Source organism: Delphinapterus leucas, chromosome 19, assembly GCF_059928025.1.
Source record: "Delphinapterus leucas isolate spDelLeu-1000000601 "Yukka" chromosome 19, BTC_Dleu_Yukka2, whole genome shotgun sequence".
Classification (NCBI taxonomy): Eukaryota; Metazoa; Chordata; class Mammalia; order Artiodactyla; family Monodontidae; genus Delphinapterus; species Delphinapterus leucas.
In genome coordinates this window covers 22,261,485-22,286,504 of record NC_143147.1, presented here as the reverse complement: position 1 = coordinate 22,286,504, position 25,020 = coordinate 22,261,485, and the positions used below count along the sequence as shown (strand labels likewise).

The 25,020-nt window shown below is 37.4% G+C and overlaps 1 protein-coding gene across 7 annotated transcripts in view; it reads left to right on the top strand.

Annotated features, from left to right (window-relative positions):
- TAOK1 (TAO kinase 1) overlaps window positions 1-25,020 on the top strand; it is a 146,710-nt gene that overhangs the window by 46,833 nt on the left and 74,857 nt on the right. For 6 of the 7 annotated variants that reach the window (XR_016388780.1, XM_022595590.3, XM_089899949.1 and 3 more), the window contains one exon: window positions 6,320-6,541. The exons of the other annotated variant lie outside the window; for it this stretch is intronic. Coding sequence is in view for 5 of the 6 variants with exons in the window: in XM_022595590.3 (XP_022451298.1) it covers window positions 6,410-6,541 (132 nt within the window). In the remaining variant the exon portion in view is untranslated. The remainder of the gene's footprint in view (window positions 1-6,319; window positions 6,542-25,020) is intronic. 7 annotated transcript variants of the gene reach the window in all.

Genomic DNA, 25,020 nt, shown 5'->3' with positions numbered 1-25,020 from the left:
TCTAAGAACTCTTTAACCTAAGGTTACAAAGATTTTCTCCTGTGATTTCTTCTCAACGTTTTGTAGCATTAACTTTTTAACATTGAGATAAATGAACCATGTTTGGACTTAATTTTTCTATAAGGTATGAGGTATGAGTCAGAGTTCATTTTTATACATATGGATGTCCAGTTGCTATGACACCGTTTTTCAAAAAAGATTATCTTTTTTCTGTGTTGTACCTTTGTCAAAAATCAATTGACCAGGGACTTTCCGGGTGGCGCAGTGGTTAAGCATCTGCCTGCCAGTGCAGGGGACGCGGGTTCGATCCCTGGTCTGGAAAGATCCCACATGCCACGAAGCAACTAAGCCCGTGCACCACAACTACTGAGCCTGTGCTCTAGAGCACACGAGCCACAACTACTGAGCCCACACACCACAACTACTGAAGCCCGCGTGCCCTAAAGGCCATGCACCACAACTACTGAGCCCACGTGCACTGAAGCCCATGTACCCATAGCCTGGGCTCCACAACAAGAGAAGCCACCACAGCGAGAAGCCCGTGCACCGCAACAAATAGTAACCCCCACTCGCTGCAACTAGAGAAAGCCCGAGCACAGCAACGAAGACCCAGTGCAGCCAAAAAAAAAAAAAAAGTCTTTATGTGATAATTCCAACATGCATCATCTCAAAATAAGCATCTGTTGGTCCTCTTTTCCCTTGATAATTTGTCACATTTTCCAGTTGTGTGTGTGTGTGTCTGTTTTGTGTCTTTATTTGTTTTTGCATGTAGAGTAATTTTGGATTTTATCTTGGACGTTTTGAGTATTGTCATTTCTGATCCTGTTACTGTCCTCTGGAGAGTGTTGATTTGTTTGTTTTAGCAGACACCTACCAGTTTAGATGGCAAGTTGTCTCACTTTCTGTGGGTGGTGGCTCTAATATCAGTTCTGTTTACAAAGCTTTGTTGTGCTCTTTGGATTTGCCCTGCATTGTGCCTCTCAGTGATAGTCTGGGACTTGGGCAGTGGTTTATATCATAGATTAGTTCTCTTTAGCGTAGCCTTTGCTGCACCTCTTTGAGACTGTTTTACACAAACGTAAATCATTATTTGTATTGGTTTGTACACAGAATTAGGGGATCTCTTTTCCAGCTCTCTCCTCTCCATGATTTCCCCCATATTCTTCAGTTTCCAGTGGCCTTTTTCCCAGTTCCAGAAAGACAGGTTTCTCTCAGAGCTTTTACACCTCTGCATTGTACAGTTCGCCATAACTGGGGCTGCCCTTAAGTGAAGTGGGGAAAGAAGAGAGAGGAGGAAAAAAAATAATGGGAATTCCCCTAATACTTTTTGGATGACAGAGAGTCTGTTTTCCCAGTTTTTCTGGCCAGAGAGATTGGTTTTCTCATCGGGTTTTTCTGTTACTGGGGCAGTGCAATTCTATGGCTGTGGAGAGAAAAGAAAAGACCAAAAGAAGGCATTTCCCCCCACAATCTCCAGATCACAGGGTTCCCTTTTCCTGGTCCTTTGGACAGGGGGATAATTTCTTTAAGTGTTTTCTTGTCAGCACCCTGAACATAGTTTTGTAACTGAGGCCACACTCTTCTGTCAGAGACGGGAGATAAAGGAGGAAAATGGAATCAGAAAACTCGTGGCCATACCCATTATTCTTCAAGTTTTGACTTCTCTCCCCAATCATTTGTATTGCCTGTTTATGGCATGTTGATATATATCCTTTGGCCATTTATATTTTGGTGGATTAGGTATTTGATTAGTGATTTGGATGATATCTCTATCTTTAAGGAATAATAATAACGCTTAATTTTGGGTGCTCTGGATGTTTCAGTTTTTGCGTTCAACTCAATTTTTTGATATACAGATTTTTTTAATGCATTAGTCTTTTGTAAGTTAAAGTACTAATAGCCTTTTGGATGTTCTCTCTATTTGGAGTATGTATTCTTCTAGTTTAAAAAGTATTCTATTTTATTTTTCTCAAATTTAAAATTTTTTAAAACGTTGAAAGTGGTTGCTGTAAAAATTCAGGTAATATAGATGTCTAGGTTAACAAGTAATGTTCTTCACAGCCCTACTTTATCAGAGAAAATAATAACATTTTAATACACATCCTTCCATACCTTGTTTATAAATTTGCTATATATATATCTTATATAAATATGTATATATACACATATATTTATATATTTATATATACATATATATATCTTTAAAATTAATTTTTAATATTTGGCTGTGCTGGGTCTTCGTTGCGGCACGTGGGCTTCTCTACTTGCGGTATGTGGGATTTTAAGTTCCTGACCAAGGATCGAACCCGGGCCCCCGGCATTGTGAGCGTGGAGTGTTAACCACTGGACCACCAGCGAAATCCCTACATATATTTATCTTAGATTTTAAGACATTAATTTTTTTAAGTTATTACTTTAATTGAGGTATAATATACATAAAGGCATCTATTTTAATATAGTTGGAGTTTTGACAAGAGTAATTCACTGCTGCAGTCAAGGTAATAGAAGATTCTATTACGCCAGAAAGTCCTTGTGAGCCCTTTCATGGTCAGTTCCCCTTTTCTTCCCCCAACTGACCCCAAACAACAGTGACTCTGTCGCAATACTAGTTTTGCCTATTTGAGAATTTTTCAGGGGAATCATACAGTTTTTACTGTTTGGTTTCTGGTTTTTTCTGCTGGAGCATAATGCTTTTGAAATTCATCTGGGTTGCTGCATGGATCAGTAGTTTTATTCCTTTTTATTGCTGTGAAAAGAATTTCATTGTGTGAATGTATCACAATTTTATTATACATATATTTGTTGATAGACATTTGTATTATATGCAGTTTGGGGCTATTATGAATAAAGCTGCTGTGTACAAGTCTTTTTGTGTGCCTTTGTTTTCATTACTTTTGAGTAAGTGATAACTAGTTAAGGAACTGTTCCATCTCATAATAAATATTTATTTAACTTGATAAGAATCTGTTAAGCAGTTTTCCAGAACGGTTGTATCATTTCAAATTCCCATCAACAAGGTAATGAGTTCCAGTTCTTCACTTTGTTTTTTTTTTGATCTTTTTATTTTTTTGGACATCTGCATGGCTTATGGGATCTTAGTTCCCTGACCAGGGATTAAACCCGGGCCCCCTGCAGTTGGAAGTGAGGAGTCCTAAGCACTGGACTGCCAGGGGATTCCCCTAGTTCCTCACTTTGTACATTTATCATTTCTTATATTTTGTATAAGTGTTTTTGATATGGATTCTTTAAGTGGGAATTTTGTGTGAAATGGTAAGTGCATATTTGATTTTGCTAGATTTTTCTCCACAGGTTTTGTACTGTTTTTGCATTACCACTGCTACTATATGAGAGTGCAGATTTCTCTTCCACCCCACCATCAGTGTGTGGTGAATTTTTGCCATTCTGATAGGTACAAAATGAAATCTTAGGATAGTTTTAATTTGTATTTCTTATACTTTGAGTGATGTTGAATGTATTTTCATAGATTTCATGGTTGTTTCTTTTCTTCCTTCCTTCCTTCCTTCCTTCCTTCCTTCCTTCCTTCCTTCCTTCCTTCCTTCCTTCCTTCCTTCCTTCCTCCCTCCCTCCCTCCCTCCCTCCCTCCCTCCCTCCCTTCCTTCCTTCCTTACACCCACCCACCCATATCTCCTCCGGGTTGTTGTTGTTGGTGGTGGTGTTTTCTTGGGGGGGGGGTGCTGTTTTTAGAAACTACCAATTAAGAATGTAAGAATGTCAGGTTATTGTCTTTTTTTGTTTGTTTTTTTGAAATTCTTTACATATTAGGAATAGTAACCCTTTGTAAACGTAAGTTTCAGACATTTTTTTCCAAGTTTATAATTTGTCCTTTTTGTCTGGAGTGTGTTTTTCCATGGCCCCTTCTCCCAAGTTTTTTTTTTTTAACCTGTTAAATATATCTGTCTTTTTCCTTATTGTTTTGGATTTGGATCATAGTTAGGAAAGTTTCTACATTCCCTGATTACAGAGGAACTTATATTTCCTACTAGTACTTATATAGTTTCATTTTTCTAATTTTTGCATTTCTGACCCATATGTAATTCTGATATTACAGTTTGAGGAACAGGTGTTATTTTATTTTTTTCCAAATAGCTATTGGGGTCTCCCGGCAACACTTATTTTATCAAATACTTTTTTTTCTTCATTGATTTGAGAGGTTTGTTTAAGCCATTTAGCAGTAATGGTTATGTAAGGTATGTGATAGGGATATCATTATATAATTTTTATAATTTTTTCCGAATGGGTTCTTAGTTTTCTTAACAAAATTTATTTCTTCTCCTTTAATTGTATGCTGAATTCCGAGATACACATACATGGGTTTGTTTCTGGACTCTTTTAGATTAATGGTTTACTTGTCTTATTTTAACTTTCTACTGATAGCAATAGATTTGTATTATCTTTTGGTATTTGGTACAGCAGATTTTCCAGTTCCTTCATTTCTTTTTTCTCTGATTTTCTGGAGGGTGCTGTCCTTATGAATTTACTCTATTTCTCTACTATTAACTTTAATATTTCGCATATCATATTCTCATGTATACTATTTGGTAAATATTTGTGGAAACGAAATCATTTTAAGGGGTGTTAGAGAAGAATTAAGTGTATTCTTTTAGTTCAACAAATATTTATGTAATATTAACTGTTGGAGGTATGGTGTAGGATGTAGACAGGTAATATAAAGATGAATGAGACACATTGTGCCTACCTGTCTAGTTAAAATTTTACACATTACATTTAATCTAAATCTTGAAAGATTTCGAGTGGGAATTTGTTAGGCAGATAGGAATATGCAAATCATGGAACTGGTTAGAGAATTTTAATGTAAAATAATTCTTGTAATAAAGGTACTATAACTTGATCATTCAGAGTTCTTAAATAAGTCTTAAGTAACACTGCAGGTTTTTTAAAAATAGGTGGATTAATTGAATAATAATACTTTTTATGGAATTTACTTCAATCTTCTACGATCACATATTCTTAGAACTATAATTGAAACACTTTGCAGGGAACTTGCAGAGCAGGAAAATTGGTAAATGTATACGGAGCAGCCTAGAAAGTGTGTTAGAAATGAAATACAAATTAATAATTTAAATGTTTTTATTGCAGTGGAGTGTTAATTTAAGGAGGTACAAAAGACATGTAAATATGTTTTATGTAGTTACAAAGAAGTTTTCTACCAAAAATTAAAATTGGTTCAGTTGACTTCATTAAAAATGAGACCAGTAGTTACCTGCTTAAAAGTTGTGTGAAGTGGGGGAGAATTGACTAGAGTCTAATGAAATCAATTAGGAGGCAAATGAAATACATTTTGGAGGGTTTTCTTTTTTTTTTGATTGGTGAATTTATTTAGGTTAAAATAGCTGACATTTAATGTAGTGCTTACTATGCCTGAGTACTAGTCTATGCTTGTATTTATTAACTAATTTAACCTTCACAACCACTGTATTAGGTAGGATATTATTTTCACTTTACAGATTAGGAAAATAAGGCTACTCAAGTTCGCAGTTTATAAATAGTGTTGCTAGGATTCATATCCAGGTAGTAACATTCCAGAACTTAGATTCTGAAGTTTCTCAGTAATGACAGCCATTTTTTAAATTGGGTATCTGATATAGAGGAACTGATAGCAGAACCACCAGGGAATTTATTGGTTATCTGTAATGTCTACTTATCTAATGCAGCAGATTTGATAAAGGCCATATTTTAATGTGAATCAGGTTTACAGGGGAAGCAGTTGTCTGCATTAAATTCATTACTTTCTCCTACTGCATTTTTCTTTGTAATGTTTGTGTTAGAGTTGATTGAACGCTGGCATATGGTATCTGAAAGGAAAAGAAAGACAGCTAACTGAGTTAAATCCTTCGTGTATTTTTTTATATTTGAAAATCATTAATAGATGGGAATCTTCCTGTTGTTAGAAACCTATTACTGGTACATCTTAAGTTGTCATGCATGTTTTTTTAATGGTTTGTGTGTTCTATTATCTCTTTTGCCAATGGGCTCACTACCTCAGAATTAGATAAGGATTAGATAAGCCTTCCAAGATATAAAGATTTATTTAATTTTTAAAAGTATATGTACAGTAATACTCTATGTATAGTAGGACTCATTTTTTTAAGCACCACAGGTGATCGTGATGATGAGCCAGATTTAGGAACTACTGCACTAGTAGATCACACTTCCTTCTCAGTGAAATTCTAGGCCTGAGATAATTTTATATATGCTATCAGAAAATGATCTTATACTAATTATTCTTAGCAGCTTTTGGTTTTCCTGACTTTTTTCTTTTCTTATTTCTCTACAATAGTTTATGCCAGCGTGGCTTCATTCATACAGATGAACCAAGGATTGGGATAGCAATATAAAATTAGAATCAGACAGCTGATTGCCCAGCAGGATGCCATCAACTAACCGTGCGGGCAGCCTGAAGGACCCTGAAATTGCAGAGCTCTTCTTCAAAGAAGATCCAGAGAAGCTCTTCACAGATCTCAGAGAAATTGGCCATGGAAGCTTTGGAGCAGTGTATTTTGTAAGTGTTAAAGGCTTAATGTCAGTGACCAGGATTTACTTAAAATCCAGTCCTGGCAAAATGAAAAACAATAATATAAAGAGACAGACAGAGGCCATAGTCCATTATATAGTCACTTGCATAGGTGTGTGTGTGTATAATATGAAAATAGCTTTATTTATTGAGTTTCTTGGATTATTGAAAAAATGGAAACGAATATTATTTTACTTTGACTTAGTGTTTAGAATTTTTAGCACACTGTTTTTAGGAGTCATATGACTTGCATTGCTATAGAGTTAAATATTGCAGAACACTGACTTCTGTAAAGTTCCATACAGAGTCAGTTTTAGTTTTGTGGAAATCTAGGATTATTATTTGGCAGAAGGATATGTACCAAAGTTTTTTTTCTTGTGTGCGTATGTGTGTATTTTGTACTTAAAAAACCCCCCAAAACACCAGATTTGTCATTTTAACCATTTTTAAGTGTACAATTTGTGGCATTAATTATACTCACAATGTTTACAACCATTACCACTATCTATTTTCAAAACTTTTTCATCACCCCAAACAGAAGCTCTATATCTATTATCAATAACTCCTCATTTCCCCCTCTACCCAGCTGGTGGTAACCTCTAATCTACTTTTTGTCTCTATGAATTTGCCTAGTCTAGATATTTCATATAAGTGGAATCATACAATATTTGTACTTGCATGTATAGCTAATTTCACTTAGCATAATGTGTAGCATAATCACTTGGTGGGTCTTTGATGTTGTAGCATGTATCAGTACTTCATTCCTTTTTATAGCTAAATAATATTCCATTGTTTGTATATGCCATGGTTTGTTTATCCATTCCTCTGTTGATGGGCACTAGATTGTGTCTACCTTTTGCCTATTGTGAATAAATGCTACAATGAACATTGGTGTACAAGTATCTATTTGAGTCCCTGTTTTCAAATTTTGGTATGTACCTAGAAGTGAAAATACTGAATTACATAGTAATTCTATGTTTAACTTTTTGAGGAACTGCCAAACTGCACCAGAGTGGCTGCTTCATTTCCATTCCCATCAACAATGTACCAGTGTTCCAATTACTCCATGTCCTTGCAAATGCCTATTATTGTCTGTTATTTTGATTTTAGCCATCCTACTAGGCCTGCAGTAGTATCTTGTAGTTTTGATTTGCATTTCCCTAATGACATATGTCGAGCATTTTTTCACGTGCTTATTGGCCATTTGTGTATCTTCTTTGGAGAAATGTCTGTTCAAGTCTTTTGCCTGTTTTAAAAGTTGGGTTTTTTGTCTCTTTGTTGTTGAGTTGTAAGGGTTCTTTATGTATTTTGAATATTAAATTATTGGATACATGATTTGAAAATATTTTCTTGCATTCTGTAGTTTATCTTTTCTCTTTCTTGATAATGTCGTTTGATATACAAAAGTTTAAACTTTGAATGAAGTCCAGTTTATCTATTTTTTCTTTCGTTGCTCATGCTTTTGCTATCATGTCTAAGAATTCATAGCCAAATCCAAGGTCATAAAGATTTACCCCTGTGTTTTCTTCTAAGAGTTTTATGGTCTTAACTCTTCTATTTAGGTAATTGATCCATTTTGAGTTAATTTTTGTATATGTTGTGAGGTGGAGGTCCAACTTCATTCTTTGCATATGGAAATCCAGTTGTCCCAGTACTATCTGTTGAAGAGACTGTGTTCCCCACTGAATTGTCTGACATCCTTGTCAAATCACTTGGCCATATTGTATACATTTATATCTGAACTCTCTGTTCTATTCCATTTGTCTTTATGCTAGTACCACACTAGCATACTAGCATGTTTTGATTACTGTAGCTTTGTAGTGAGTTTGAGATCAGGAATAACTTTATTATTCTCTTTAAGGACAGTTTTGGCTATTTGGGACCCCTCTCAATTCTGTATGAATTTAAAGAGTAGCTTTTCCATTTCTGTGAAAAAGCCTGTTGGAATTTTGATAGGGATTGTTTAAATCTGTAGATCATGTTTGGTAGTATTGGCATGTTAACAGTATTAAGTCTTACAGTCCATGAACACAGCATGTCTTTCTAAACATTCATTTAGGTCTTATTTAATTTTGTTTAGCAATGTTTTGTACTGTTCAATGAATTATGTTCTGATGAACCTACATTGACGTAGCATACTCACCATAGTTTATATCAGGGTTCATTCTTAGTGTTGTACATTCTTTGGGTTTGGACAAATGTATAATGACAAGTATCATTATAGTATCATATAGAGTATTTTCACTGCCCTGAAAAAAGCTCTGTGTGCAGGTTTTTGTGTAGACGTTAAGTTTGCAATTCCTTTAAGCAAATACCAAGTGCTATTGCTGGATAAGTAAGAGTATGTTTAATTTTGTAAGAAACTGCCAAACAATGTTCTGAAGTGGCTGTACCATTTTGCATTCCTACCAGCAGTGAATGAGAGTTCATGTTGTTCTGCATCCTAACCAACCTTTGGTGCTATCAGTGTTCCAGATTTTGGCCATTCTAATTAGTATGTAGTGTTATCGCATTGTTATTTCCATTTCCCTGATAATATATGATGTGGACCATCTTTACAAATGCTTACTTGCCACCTGTATATATTCTTTGATATATACAGATATATACCTGCTATATAGACCTCTGTTAAGGTCTTTGGCTCATTTTTTTAATCAGGTTGTTTTCTCATTTAAGCACCCAGTGGGTCCAGGACTTTTCTTTTTTGGGAAATTTTTTTTTTTTGGGGGTTCGTGGGCCTCTCACTGTTGTGGCCTCTCCCGTTGCGGAGCACAGGCTCCGGACGCGCAGGCTCAGCGGCCATGGCTCACGGGCCCAGCCGCTCCGCGGCATGTGGGATCTTCCCGGACTGGGGCATGAACCCACGTCCCCTGCATTGGCAGGCAGATTCTCAACCACTGTGCCACCAGGGAAGCCCTTTGGGAAATTTTTGATGACTTATTCAATCTCTTTACTAGTTATAGTAAGTAATAATAATAAGTAATATTATTCAGGTTTTCTATTTTTTCATCCTTTAGTCTTGGTAGGTTTTGTTTTTAGGAATTTGCCCATTTTGTCTAATTTGTTGGCATAGTACTCTCTTATAATGCTTTTTATTTCTGTAGTATCAGTAGTAATGTTCCCACTTCCATTTCTAATTTTAGTAATTTGGGTCTTCTCTTTTTTCTTAGTGTGTGTAGGTAAAGGTTTATCAATTTTGCTGATCTTTTTGAAGAACCAACTTTTGGTTTCAATTATTTTCTCTATTTTTTGATTCTTTCACTTATCTCTGCTTTAATCTTTATTATTTCCTTCCTTCTGCTAGCTTTGTGTTTAGTTTGTTTTTCTTCTTCTGGCTTTTAAGTTGTAAAGTTAGGTTAATTTGAGATCTTTCTTTTTTTTTTAATGTGTTTATAGCTATAAATTTCCTCCTGAGCACTTCTTTCACTTGGTTCCATAAGTTTTGATATGTTGTATTTTTGTATTAATTCAGCTCTCAGTATTTCTAATATGCCTTGTGACTTCTTCTTTGATACATTGGTTGTTTAAAAGTGCGCTGTTTAATTTTTACAATTTTGTGAATTTTCCATTTTTCCATTTTCGTTACTGATTTCTGACTTTATCCCATTGAGGTCAGAGAAGATACTTTGTATGATATCTATCTTTTAAAATCTCCTGAGACTTGATTTTTGGCATAACATATGGTCTTTCCTGAAAAATGTCCCATGTGCACTTGAGAAGAATGTGTATTCTATTGTTGTGTATAGAATGCGTATTCTGTTAGATCTAGTTGGTTTATTGTGTTAAGTCCTCTATTTCCCTGCTTATCTTCTGTCTGGTTGTCCTCTGCTTTATTATGAGTGGGTTATTGAAGTCTCCAGCTATTATTGTAGAACTGTATATACTTACTGATCTGTCCATAGGTGTGTAAATGTTTATAATTGTTATATTTTCTTGCTGTATTGAACCTTTATTAATAAATAATGTCCTTCTTTGTTTTTTATAACCTTTTTTGATTTAAAGTCTTGATTTACAAGTCTTTTTGTGGACCCAATTTTTCATTTCTTTTAAGTAAATACCTAAGATTTGTTGGAGTTGTTGGATCATAGGGCAGGTGTATGTTTAGTTCTATGCCAATTGCCAGACTTTTTCACTAAGTAGAAAGTTTACATTCCCATCTACAGTGTATGAGAATTCTTTTTGCTCCATATCCTTGCCAGCAATAGATGTTGACAGTCATTTTAATTTGAGTTATTCTGATGGGTGTGTAATTGTATTTCAGTTAGGTTTTAATGTACACTTCCCTGCTGATTGATGTTGTTGAGCTCTTTTTCATAGACTTAATGATTATTCACGTATCTTTGGAAGTATCTGTTCAAATACTTTGCCCATTTTTTGAAAATCAGGCTTTCTTTTTAAATTGAGTTTGTAGAATTTCCAGGATACTTGGTCAATCAATATATGTTTTGTGAATATTTTCTTCTAGTATGTGCACTGGAAAATTATATATATTCTGCAGTTTATTGGGCGTGATTATCTATGTATGTCAAGTAGGTAACATTTGTTGGTTATATTCTTCAGATCTTTTGGGTCCTTTCTGATTTTACTAGTTTGTTTTTGGTCTGTGTGTTCTATCAGTAACTGAAAGGTATTTAAAAATCTCCACTGATAGTGGATTTATCTAATTTGCTTTTTAGCTGCATCTTGTTTTACTTTATACATTTCTGATCTATGTTACTGGGAATGTACAAATTTAGGATTATTGTATCTTGTTGAATTGTCCCATTATCATTAAAATTCCACTCTTTACCTTTCTTAGTATTTCTTGCTTTAAAATCCACTTTTTTTTTTTTTTGTGGTACGCGGGCCTCTCACTGTTGTGGCCTCTCCCGCTGCGGAGCACAGGCTCCGGACGCGCAGGTTAAGCGGCCACGGCTCACGGGCCCAGCCGCTCCGCGGCATGTGGGATCTTCCCGGACTGGGGCATGAACCCGCGTCCCCTGCATCGGCAGGCGGACTCTCAACCACTGCGCCACCAGGGAAGCCCTAAAATCTACTTTGATATTAATGATAGCTTTCTTTGGTTAATGCTTATGCAGTGTATTTCTTTTTCCTTTTCATTTATTATTTCTGGAACTTTATTCTAAAGTATTTCTCATCTTTGTTGTTTTTTCCCCCACAAATTTTTTTCCGCCTTTATTGTGATATAATTGACATATAACATTGTGTAAGTTTAAGGTGTATAGTGTGTTAATTTGATACATTTATATATTGCAAAATGATTACTACTATATCATTAGCTAACACCTCCATCCTGCCACATAATTACCATTTCCTTTTTGTAGTGAGAACATTTATGATCTACTCTTTTAGCAGCTTTCATGTATATAATAAAGTATTATTAGTTGTAATCCCCATGTTGTACATTAGATTCCCAGAATTTGTTAATCTTATAACTTGTACCCTTTGGCCATTATCTTCCCTACCCCCAACCCCTGGTAACCATCACTCTATTCTCTGTTTCTCTGAGTTCAGCTTTTTTAGATTCCGCATATAAGTGATAATAAACAGTATTTGTCTTTCTCTGTCTTACTTATTTCACATAGCATGATGCCCTCACGTTTCATCCAGGTTGTTGCAAACAGCAGAATTTTCTTCTTTTTCATGGCTGAATAATATTCTGTTGTTTGTATGGACACACACTACATCTTAATCCATTTATCCTTTGATGGACACTTCAAGATATTGTTGTTTCCATGTCTTGATTATTGTGAATAATGCTGTAATGAACATGGAGGTGCAGATATCTCTTCAAATCGCAGTTCCAATTCATTTGGATATATATCCAGAAGTAGGATTGCTGGATCATATGGTAGTTCTATTTTTAATTTTTTGAGGAGCCTCCATACTGTTTTCCATAGTGGCCATACCAGTTTATGACCACTGCACACTCTTGCCAACACTTGTTATCACTTGTCTTTTTCATAATAGCCATTCTGACAGGCGTAAGGTGAAGGTGACATATCATTGTGGTTTTGATTTGCATTTCCCTAATGATGAGTGATATTTTCCTGTACCTGTTGACATACGTTGTCTTTGAAAAAATGTCTATTCAGGTCCTCTACCTATATTTTAATTAGGTTGGTTTTTTGTTTTTGTTTGTTTTTTGCTATTGAGTTTTATGAGTTCTGTATATATTTTGGATATTAACCCCTTATCAGATACATGATTTGCAGATATTTTCTCCCATTCCATAGATTACCTTTCCATTTTGTTGATTGTTTCTTTCGCTGTGCAGAAGCTTTTTAATTTGATGCAGTCCCACTTACTTAATTTTGCTTTTGTTGTTTGTGCTTTGGGTGTCATATCCAGAAAATTGCTGCCAAGACCAATGTCAAGGAGCTTTTTCTCTATCTCTGTTTTAATTGGAGTGTTTTGCCCATCTATATTTGATGCTGTTACTAACATAGTTGGGCATAAGTCTGTTTTCCTGTTTGATTTTTGTTTGTCCTATCTGTTCTTTCTTTATTCCTCATTCTTGCCATCTTTTGAATTAATCAAGTGTTTATTTGTTTTAAAATATAGGTTTTAATTCAGGTATGGAAAGACCAAAGACCAGGTAACAACTGCCATTGAAAAGATAGTTTAGGGATTTCCCTGATGGTCCAGTGGTAAAGAATCCCCCTTTCAATGCAGGGGACACGGGTTCGATCCCTAGTCAGGGAACTAAGATCCCACATGCCGTGGGGCAACTATGCCTGTACACCACAACTAGAGGGAAGCCTGAGTGCTGCACAACTAAGACCCGATGTAGCCAAAAATAAATAAAATAATAAGTCTTTAAAAAAAAAAGAAAAGATAGTTTATTATACTCATAGATTCCAAGAGAAGAGGGCATGCCATGCCAGAGAGGGCCACTTGGGGAAGCACTGGTATAAGTGAGAAAGCAAGGGAAAAAGCATGGGCAAGAGCCTTGTGGTTTCTGTGGGAATAAACAAGTGAAGCAGAGTAAGCAAGTTTTGGATTAACTACTTTAATTTCAGCAGGCCGTGGGTAGAGGGGCTGTCCCTAGTTGTCTGGCTCTCGGCCCTGTGGTGATTAGAATATGGTGTAGGGGCTCATAGTTTGAAGTCATTGGAGATACAAGCTCTGGATTTGTGGTTTGTATATGAAAGAAGTGCTTGTTTTTTCTCTCTAGGAATTAGCTAGCTCTGGGAGTATAGTCTCTTCCTGTTAGCAAGGCCCTAGCTGTCAAAAGCGTCAGATTACAGCAATTTAGAAGATATGATTAATATATTTTTTCTCACAATTTACCTTTTGGTTATACAGTCCTTTATTATTATTTTAATTGTTATCGTAGAGATTGTACTATATATTCTTGACTTACTATAGTTAACTTAAATGAGCACTTTTACCACTTCTCAAACAATGTAAAACCTGTACAGTATTTCAACTTTCTCCTTTTTTGGGTGCAGTTTTTCTCATACATTTTACTTCTAAAATGTCCATTTGATTCCCTTTTTGTAAAAAAAAAAATATTTTATTTATTTATTTGGCTGCTCTGGGTCTTAGTTGCAGTGTGTGGGATCTTCATTGAGGCATGAGGGATCTTTTTTTTTTTTTTTAGTTGCAGCATGCGAGATCTTTTAGTTGCGGCATGCAGGATCTTAGTTGTGGCATGCAAATTCTTAGTTGCAGCCTGTGGGATCTAGTTCCCTGACCAGGGATCAAACCTAGGCCCCCTGCATTGGGAGCTTGGAGTCTTAGCCACTGGACCAACAGGGAAGTACCCCCCCCCCGCCGCTTTTTTTTAAGACTCTGTCAGTAACTCCAGTATTTGAGTCTCCATTGGGCCTATTTATATTTCCAGTTTTTTCCTTTTCAGTATTTGGTCCACTTTTTAGCATGCCTTACAATTTGTGATTGGTTACTCTTCTTTTTAGAGGAGAATTTGTAGATGTTTTGGATGGTTCTATTTTTCTTCAAAGACAGTTGTGGTTTCTCTTGGTAAGCTGATAGTATAGTGTTGAATCACCTTGAGGCTTGGTTTTAGGCTTTATTAGGGCTAGTTGATGTCAGTTTTGCCCTTATTACTAGGCCTTTGCCCTTACTCTTAAACCATGGCTCTTCTAGAATCCCAACTGGCTGTCTAGGGTGTTTATCAAAGCTCAAGCAGGGCTTCCCTGGTGGTGCAGTGGTTAAGAATCCGCCTGCCAATGCAGGGGATATGGTTCGAGCCCTGGGCCGGGAAGATCCCACATGCCGTGGAGCAACTAAGCCGGTACACCACAACTACTGAGCCTGTGCTCTAGAGCCCGAGAGCCACAATTACTGAAGCCCACGCGCCTGGAGCCCGTGCTCCACAAGAGAAGCCACCGCAGTGAGAAGCCTGCACACTGCAACGAAGAGTAGCCCCCACTCGCTGCAACTAGAGAAAGCCTGTGCACAGCAACAAAGACCCAACGCAGCCAAAATAAAGTAAATAAATAAATAAATTTATTTATTAAAAAAAAAAGCTCAAGCAGTTTGGTGGGGTTTGAATTCCAACCTCCTCTCCAGCACTTTTTGTCTTCTGAAAGCTCTGCTTATCTTTTTAGTCTTCCAACTGCTGTTTTCTTTTGGGTTTCTGGGAGTCTTAGGCAGTACATACTTAGGAGTTGACTGTTTACTTGAGGAGAATTCACAGATTTTTGAGCTGCTTCTTTTCAGCTCCCTCTTCTGTGATTATGCCTTTTTTTCCAATATATTAACCTTTAAAAAAAATTGAAATATTGTTGATTTACAATATTATGTTAGTTTCAGGTATATAGCAGAGTGATTCAGTTATATATATTTCAGATTATTTTTCATTACAAGTTATTGTAAGATATTGAATATAGTTCCCTGTGCTATACAGTAAATCCTTGTTGCTTATCTATTTTATGTATAGTAGTTGTATGTATTAATCCCACACTCCTAATTTATCCCTTCCTCCCTCCCTTTCCCTTTTGGTAACCAGAAGTTTGTTTTCTATGTCTGTGAGTCTGTTTCTGTTTTGTATGTAGATTTATTTGTATTATTTTTTAGATTCCACATATAAGTGATATCATATAATATTTATCTTTTTCTGTCTGACTTCACTTTGTATGGTATTTTCTGCATCATTCATGTTGCTGCAAATGGCAGTATTTCACTCTTTTTTATGGCTGAGTAATATTCCATCATATATATACCACATCTTCTTAAACCATGATTGTGCTTTTTAAGTTCCAGACGCTTTGGAAGCTCCTATCTCTGGCCTCTCTCCTCAGCCTAGCTTCCTCCTTGGACTCTTGTTTTCCTGTAATACCACAAGTTCAAGGATGAAGCTGGAGTAAATTTATTGCTCACATTGGATACTGTTCTTCTCTCAAGGCTTCTGGTCTCTAAAGCTTTGCCTACATTTGTTGCTCTCCAGTAGTTTCATACAATTGTTTTACATACATTGACTGCTTTGATTCTTGTTTGGGCTTTCGGGACAGTCTAACAGAAACATGGCAAAAATTAGTGGTGAAGTTTCCCTTGATTTATGTTTGATATTATTTGTACTTGCGTAGACTTTTCATATATCCTACTCTAAAGATATGTGGTTTTGTTTTTTTATTTTTATTTATTTATTTATTTATTTATGGCTGCATTGGGTCTTCGTTGCTGCGCACGGGCTTTCTCTAGTTGTGGTGAGTGGGGACTACTCTTCGTTGCGATGCGTGGGCTTCTCATTGTAGTGGCTTCTCTTGTTGTGGAGCACAGGCTCTAGGCACACGGGCTTCAGTAGTTGTGGCGTGCAGGCTCAGTAGTTGTGGCTTGTGGTCTCTAGAGTGCAGGCTCAGTACTTGTGGTGCATGGGCTTAGTTGCTCCACAGCATGTGGGATCTTCCCAGACCAGGGCTCAAACCCATGTCCCCTGCATTGGCAGGAGGATTCTTAACCACTGTGCCACCAGGGAAGCCCAAGATATGTGTTTTTGGAGCAATTGGTCTTTCATTGTTGATATTGAAAAGTAGAGAATTTCAGTAGGTTTTCTGTCTTCTTCAGACCTGCCCATATGATCTATCCAGTGAGGAATGTTATTGTCCTTTTCCTTTCGTTAAAGGGACTGAATTAAATCACATATTAGCAAATTATCAATTATTTTAAAATTTTAAATAAAACTATAAAATTGCATTATCCAAAATCCAGAACTGAAGTGGGTGTGTTTTGAATTAAGGTTGTAATGAGAGCTAAGGATGGGATCAGAGAAAGGTAAAAAGGAAAGACAAGCAAGGCTCCTGAAGGGAGCCTCCTCCACTAAATACTAAAAAATGTAGGCTTTAATCTGAAGTCTTGAGGGAACACTGAAGTGCAACAGAAATATTATATTTCCATTTGTGACATAGAAAGTTTATTTTTGTAGCAGTGTAGAAGAGAGATTGGCAAGTGTCAAAGATCAAAGAAGGGAGGCTGATTATCAAGATTTTATAATTGGAAAGAAATGCTGAGAGCTCAAACTAGATAGTGGCAGTGAATTTAAAGCTTAAATTGATAGAATCAAAAGAACTTGTTTTCTGACAAGATAAGAGTACTTATCTGTGGTACCTCACTCACGGTACCTCACTGTGGTACCTCACTCACGGAAGAGAATTATTTACTGAGGATGGGGGAGTGGTGGGCAGGGAGAGATTCTCTAGTGCTTGGACCTCCTTGTGCAGTATTTCTGGGTTTGTCCTACCCAGGCTGGATTATTTCAGAGAGCTGTGGTTGGGAGAGAAAGCCTCATAGTCCCAGAGTTAAGTATAGCAGGGGCAACAAAAGCTAATTGGTCTAAGCTAGATATCAGGAGCTGGCTTAGGAGAGACCTGGTGGTTAAACACAATGGGTGATCCTGGATTGGGAAAAAATTCCTGTAAAGGACATTGAGATAGTTGGTGAAATTTGAATATGGACTATATATGCACTGTATAATAGTATTATATCAATGCTAAATTTCCTAAATTTGATCTTTTGTTTTTCAAGAGAATGTTCTTGTTCTCAGGAAATATATGAAGTTCTTTGGAACCAAGGGTAGGAATTTATCTCAAGTCCTATTCAATAATAAAAGAATGATAATAGTATATATTTTTAGATAAAGAGTTTCAAAGCAAATGTGGCAAAATGTTAACCAAGGATTTATCTATAGTAGGTGCCATGGTCTATATCTATAGTATAGCTCATGGTCCAGCCTGTGAACTATTTTCATTTAGCTTTCAAACTAAGAATGATTTTTACATTTGGAAAAACAAAAGGAAGAGTATGCAACAGAAAAAGAAGAAATGTGTTTGGCCCACAAGGCCTAAAATGTTTAATATCTTGTTCTCCACCCTCCCAACGCAGGGGGCCCGGGTTTGATTCCTGGTCGGGGAACTAGATCCCACATGCGTGCTGCAGCTAAGAAGTGTGCCTGCCACAACTAAAAGATCCCACACGCTGCAACTAAGACATGGCGCAGCCCCCCCCCCAAAATGTGTATATATGTATATATATATATATATATATATATATATATATATATGTATATAAAGAAAAGAAACCTAGGTTCTGGTTAGGGCCACCTGAGGAACCATTGCATGGAAGCTTAGAGGGGTCAGGGGCAACTGCTCAGAGCAGGTGTTTTCTGTTAATTGTTTTGATGTCTGGGAAACATGTACCGTATAGATGAGCAAAGTTTAACTGTAGCTCACAACTGACTAACTTTGCTGTCATTCTATTTCTAGGTCACTAACATTCATATTTTGTAGTATCAGCTAAACCCATGTGGCAGTGTGTGTATGTTGCATATGTGAGTGTGCACACCTAAAAGTGTGCTTCTGATTTTATGTGCTCTCTCACCCCAGCCTCATGACAGGGCTAAATGTGCAGTGTCTTTCTATAGAGTATATACAGGAAGGACCTTCTCAGCAAATTTTTTTAGGTGACTAAAAATAGTTCTTAAAATATAGGTCTGAATTTTCATTAATTGACCGTAGGGGTCACCTTAAATTTAAAAATACTTCAATTGAGCCAGGTATTCTGGCTGTCTTCAGACAAGCTAATCAAGGACTGGCATCATAATAAAGTGTTTGAAACCAAACCAAAGAGTCAGATATCCAAAAGGACCACTATCTCTAGATTGCCAGGAAGATAAACGTTCTCTTTTAGTTTCCAGTACCTTACATAGAACCAACATGATGTCTGTAGATGGGCCATAGAACACTGGCTTTGGAACCAAGCTTCCTAACAAATGTGGCAGACCATGTATGATCCCAGTGAAGTCATTTATTTACTTTGTAAAAGTTTTTTTCTTTATTTTAAAAAGAGATGTAATATTTACCTCTTATTTCCTAGTGTAAGATTTTATTAATCTGTATTCTTTTAGGGGCCTGGCAAGTTTTATATTTTCGCTGGTACAGCACATTGTTTAATGTTTTAAGAAAAAAGATACAAATATAAAAAAGGAGGTCTTCCTTGGTGGCGCAGTGGTTAAGAATCCGCCTGTCAATGCAGGAGACAGGGGTTCGATGGGTCCGGGACGATCCCACATGCCGTGGAGCAACTAAGCCCGTGTGCCACAACTACTGAGCCTGTGCTCTAGAACCCGTGAGCCACAACTACTGAAGCCCATGCGCCTAGAGCCCGTGCTGCACAACAAGGGAAGCCACAGCAATAAGCCTGTGCACCACAACGAAGAGTAACCCCTGCTTGCCACAACTAGAGAAAAGCCCGTGTGCAGCAACAAAGACCCAATGCAGCCAAAAATAAATAAATAAATTTCTTTAAAAGAAAGAATTATAGAAAGACAATTTACATATAATTAATTGATATGGTGATTTCAGATCATTCTTATTAATTCATTAAAATAGCTCCCAAATGGATATTCACAGTTTCCTGGTCTGTAACAAAATGATTGGTTGTATATATTGTCTTTTTTTTGCTCTTTACAGCATGAAGTTTGTCCTTAGGCCTGTAGCCAATTTTGCCTTTACTCATTTACTTTCAGATGGTGAGAAGAGATAACATGTAGTATTGTGCTCTTATTTAATTACTCATAGCTCATTTAATTCTGTTCTAAATAGTATTTTAATTTTTTTATTTTTTGAATTATAATGGACCTACAATACTATGTTAGTTCCAAGTGCACAACATAGTGATTTGATATTTCTATATGTTACAAAATGGTTACCATGATAAATCTAGTTACCATCTGTCACCATACAAAGTTATTACAGTATCATTGCCTGTATTCCCCATGCTGTACATTTCATCCCTATGACTCACTTAGTTTCTAACTGGAAGTTTGTACCTTTTAATCTCCCTCACCTGTTTCACTCATCCCCTCACCCCCATCTCCTCTGGCAAACCACCTGTACCTTCCCTGTATCTATGAGTCTGTTTCCATTTTGTTTGTTTTGTTTTTTAGATTCCACATGTTAAGTGAAATCATATATTTGTCTTTCTCTGTCTGACTTATTTTACTTAGCATAATATCCCCTAGGTCCATCCATGGTTTCACAAGTGGCAAGATTTCACTTCTTTTTAATGGCTTAGTAATACTCCATTATACACACACACACACACACACACACACACACACAGAGACACGCACCATTATATATATGTGTGTATGTATATATGCAGCATGTCTTCTTTATCCATTGGACACTTAGGTTGCTTCCATATCTTGGCTATTGTGAATAAAGCTGCAGTGAACATGGGGGTGTGTATAATCTTTTCAAATTAGTGTTTTTGTTTTCTGTGAAAAAATACACAGAAGTGGAATTGCTGTGTTGTCTAGCAGTTCTATTTTTAATTTTTGAGGAAGCTCCATACTGTTTTCCATAGTGACTGCACCAGTGTACATCCCCAGCAATAGTGCACGACGGTTCCCTTTTCTCTATATCCTCATCAACACTTGTCATTTGTTGTCTGTTTAATAGCCATTCTGACAGGTGTGAGGTGATATCTTACTGTGCTTTTGATTTGCATTTCCCTGATGTATCTGTTGGCCATCTTTATGACTTCTTTGGGAAAATTTCTATTCAGGCCCTCTACCCATTTTTTAATTGGGTTGTTTGTTTTGATGTTGAGCTGTATGATTTCTTTGTATAATTTGAATATTAACCCCTTATCACATATATCATTTGCAAATATCTTCTCCCATTCAGTAGGCTGCCTTTTCACTTTGTTGACAGTTTCCTTCCCTGTGCAAAGCTTTTTAGTTTCATGTAGTCCCATTTGTTTATTTTTTGTTTTGTTTCCCTTGCCTGAGAAGACATATCTGAAAAAATATTCCTAAGACTGATTTCGAAGAGTGTACTGCCTATGTTTTCTTCTAGGAGTTTTAATCCATTTTGAGTTTATTTTTGTATATGGTGTGAGAGAGTAGTCCAATTTGATTCTTCTGCATGTAGCTTTCTAGTTTTCCCAACACCATTTATTGAAGAGGCTGTCTTTTCCCCATTGTATGTTCTTGCTTCCTTTGTCATGGATTAATTAACCATATAAATGTGGGTTATTTCTGGGCTCTCTTTTCTCTCTTATTGATCTGTGTGTCTGTCTTGTGCCAGTATCATAGTGTTTTGGTAACTGTAGCATTGTGGTACAGTTTGAAATCAGGGAGCATGATACCATCAGCTTTGTTCTTTCTTAGTATTGTTTTAGCTATTTGGGGTTTTATGTTTCCTTACAAATTTTAGAATAATTTGTCCTAGTTCTGTGAAAAATGCCATTGGTATTTTGATAGGGATTGCATTGAATCTGTAGGTTGCCCTGAGTAGTATGGGCATTTTAACAATATGAATTTCTCCAATCCATGAGTAAATACATCTTTCCATTTGTTTGTGTAATCTTCAGTTTCTTTTATCAATGTCTTACAGTTTTCAGAGAAAAGTCTTTTACCTCCTTGGAGGAATTATTCCTAGGTATTTTTTTTTTGACGTAATTTTACATAAATGGGATTGTTTTCTTAATTTCTTTCTTTTTTTGATAGTTATTTGTATAGAAACTCAAGAGACTTCTGTACATTAATTTTGTATCCTGCAACTTTACTGAATTCACTGTTGAGTTCTAATAGCTTTTTGGTGGCATCCTTAGGATTTTTTAATATATAGTATCAGGCCATCTGCAAAAAGTGATAATTTTGCTCCCTCCTTTCCAATTTAGATGTCTTTTATTTCCTTTTCCTTCCTAATTGCTCTAGCTAGGACTTTCAGTACTATGTTGAATAAAAGTTACGAGAGTAGTCATCCTTGTTCCTAATCTTAAAAGAAAGGCTTTCAGCTTTTCACCATTGTGTATAATGTTGTCTTCAGGTTTGTCATATATATGCCCTTTAATATGTTAAGGTATATTCCCTCTATACCCACTTTGTTGGGAGTTTTTATCGTAAATGGATGTTGATTTTTGTCAAATCTTGCTGGCCTTGTAGAATAAGTTCAGAAGCATTTCTTCCTCTTCAGCTTTTTGGAATAGTTTGAGAAGGATGGGTGTTAACTCTTCTTTAAATGTTTGGTTGAATTCACCTGTGAAGCCATCTGGTCCTAGACTTTTGTTTCTTGGGAGTTTTTTGATTACTGATACAATTCATTACTGGTAATCGGTCTCTTCCTATTTTTTATTTCTTCCTGATTCAGTCTTGGGAGATTGTATATTTCTAGGAATTTATTTATTTCTTCTAGGTTGTCCATTTTATTGGTGTATAATTGTTCCTAGTAATCTCATTTGTAATACATTTGTAGTCTGTGATGTCAGTTGTAACTTTCATTTCTGATTTTATTTATTTGGGCCCTCTCTTTTTTTCTTAACGGATCTGGCTAAAAGTTTATCAATTTTGTTTATCTTTTTGAAGAACCACCTCTTATTTTCATTCATCTTTTGTTGTATTTTTAGCCTTTATTTCTGCTCTGATCTTTATAATTTTTTCATTCTACTAACTTTGGATTTTGTTTGTTCTTCTTTTTCTAGTTCCTTTACATTTAAGGATAGGTTGTTTATTTGAGATTTTTCCTGTTTCTCGACGTGGGCTTGTATTGCTATAAACTTCCCTCTTAAAACTGCTTTTGTTATGTCCCATAGCTTTTTTTTTGTTGTTGTAGTACGCGGGCCTCTCACTGTTGCGGCCTCTCCCGTTGCGGAGCACAGGCTCTGGACGCGCAGGCTCAGCGGCCATGGCTCACGGGCCCAGCCGCTCCGCGGCATGTGGGATCTTCCCAGACCAGGGCACGAACTCATGTCCCTTGCATTGGCAGGCAGACTCTCAACCACTGCGCCACCAGGGAAGCCCATCCCATAGCTTTCGGTTCATTGTATTTCCATTTTCATTCGTCTCCAGGTATTTTTTTATTTTTTCAGTGACCCACTGATTACTTAGTGTTTAATATCATATAGTTCAGCTTCCATGTGTTTGTGTTTTTGCAGTTTTTTTCCTGTAATTGATTTCTAGTCTCATACTGTTGTGGTTGGGAAAGATGCTTGATAATAATATAATATTTATATATGAATTTTTATTTTATTATTTATTATTATTATTTTTTTTTTGGCTGCGTTGCGTCTTCATTGCTGCATGCGGGCTTTCTGTCTAGTTTCAGCGAGCGGGGGCTACTCTTTATTGTGGCGGGTGGGCTTCTCATTGCGGTGGCTTCTCTTGTTGCAGAGCACAGGCTCTAGGTGTGCAGGCTTCAGTAGTTGCAGTATTGAGTATTCATTACTCAGTCCTCCTTTTTTTTTTTTTTTTCTGGTACGCGGGCCTCTCACTGTTGTGGCCTCTCCCGTTGCGGAGCACAGGCTCCGGACTCACAGGCTCAGCGGCCATGGCTCACGGGCCTAGCTGCTCTGCAGCATGTGGGATCTTCCCAGGCCGGGGCACGAACCCGTGTCCCCTGCATCGGCAGGCAGACTCCCAACCACTGCACCACCAGGGAAGCCCCTGATTGCTATTCTTTGCCTTTAGCTCAGCTTTCATCTCAGCAAATGAGTTTTCTAATTTTAATTGGCTCCTCTTTATAGTTTCTAATTCCTTGTTACAGTGGTTGGCATTTTTATCAATAGCTTTCTTAATTCCTTCAGTATTTTTATTACTTTTTGAACTCGGGATCTCATAGACTGGAGAGGTCTGTTTCTTTCTTTATTAATTTAATTTAATTAATTAATTTATTTACTTATTTGGCTGCATTGGGTCTTCTTTGCTGTGCGTGGGCTTTTTCTAGTTGTGGCGAGCGGGGGCTACTCTTCATTGTGGTGCGCGGGCTTCTCATTGTGGTGGCTTCTCGTTGCGGAGCACAGGCTCTAGACGCGCGGGCTTCAGTAGTTGTGGCACGCAGGCTCAGTAGTTGTGGCTTGTGGGCTCTAGAGCGCAGGCTCAGTAGTTGTGGTGCACGGGCTTAGTTGCTCCGCGTCATGTGGGATCTTCCTGGACCAGGGCTCGAACCCACGTCCCCTGCATTGGCAGGCAGATTCTTAACCATTGTGCCACCAGGGAAGTCTCGAGAGGTCTGTTTCATTGCTTGTTCTTTCAGGAGATTTTTCTTGTTCTTTTAATTGGGAGTGGTTCCTCTGCTTCTTTATTTTACTTATATTTCTCTGACTCTGTGCATTTAAGAGAAACCCTTATCTACTGTGGTCTTGAAGGGCTGTTTTTATGTGGGAGCATCCTTGTGTAGCCTGTGTGAGTCTGATATTTTTGGTGCGAGGACTGTTTTTAATATGGGTTCCTGCCATGTCTTTCTTCAGTGTGTGGTGGCTTTTATCCTCTTGGTAGGAGGTGTGATTGGTGTTGTAGTGAGCAGATAGCCTGCACTGGATGTTGAGTGGGGTCTCCTATTTGCTCTGTAATTGTCACAGCCCTTTCGGGGGTAAGGTCTGCTCCTCAGTTGTTGTAATAGAAGCCCCTAGATCGGTTTCTGAGCTGTGATGTGAGGTAGGTGGTACTGGAGCACCTCCGCTGGGAGAGGAGCCACTGAGTATTCCTCTACAGGAGCTGTCCACTAGGAAGTGCACTCTGTGGTGTTGCCTGTCACGTTACGTGCACTCACAAAGTACACTGTTGTTGGCACTACCTTCAGCCTTGCCTCAGTCAAGGGAATGCAGGCAGTCAGCCTGGATATCCCTCAGGCTCTGTGCTCACAAAGCCAGTAGGGCAGATCTACTGAAGTCAGGCACCTGGACATTCCATGGGGGCTACAGAATCAGCCCAGGTCCTGGCCCTGCCTCTGCATGCCTGTGTCCGCAAAGCCTGTAGCTACTAACACAGGACCACCCCAGCCTTGGAAGTAACAGTAATCCACTGGGATGTCCCGCAGGCACAGAGCTTACAAAGCTGCCAGTAGCCATGTAAATCCACCAGTCTCACAGCCCCTGAGGGTAGGCTCAGATTTCAGCCCCACTTCTGCATGGGGACAACCCACCAGCACAGAGGTGGTAGAGGTGGAGCCACATTGACTGTGAGCTCAAGTGAGCTCGTGGAGAATGAGGCTGCTATGATG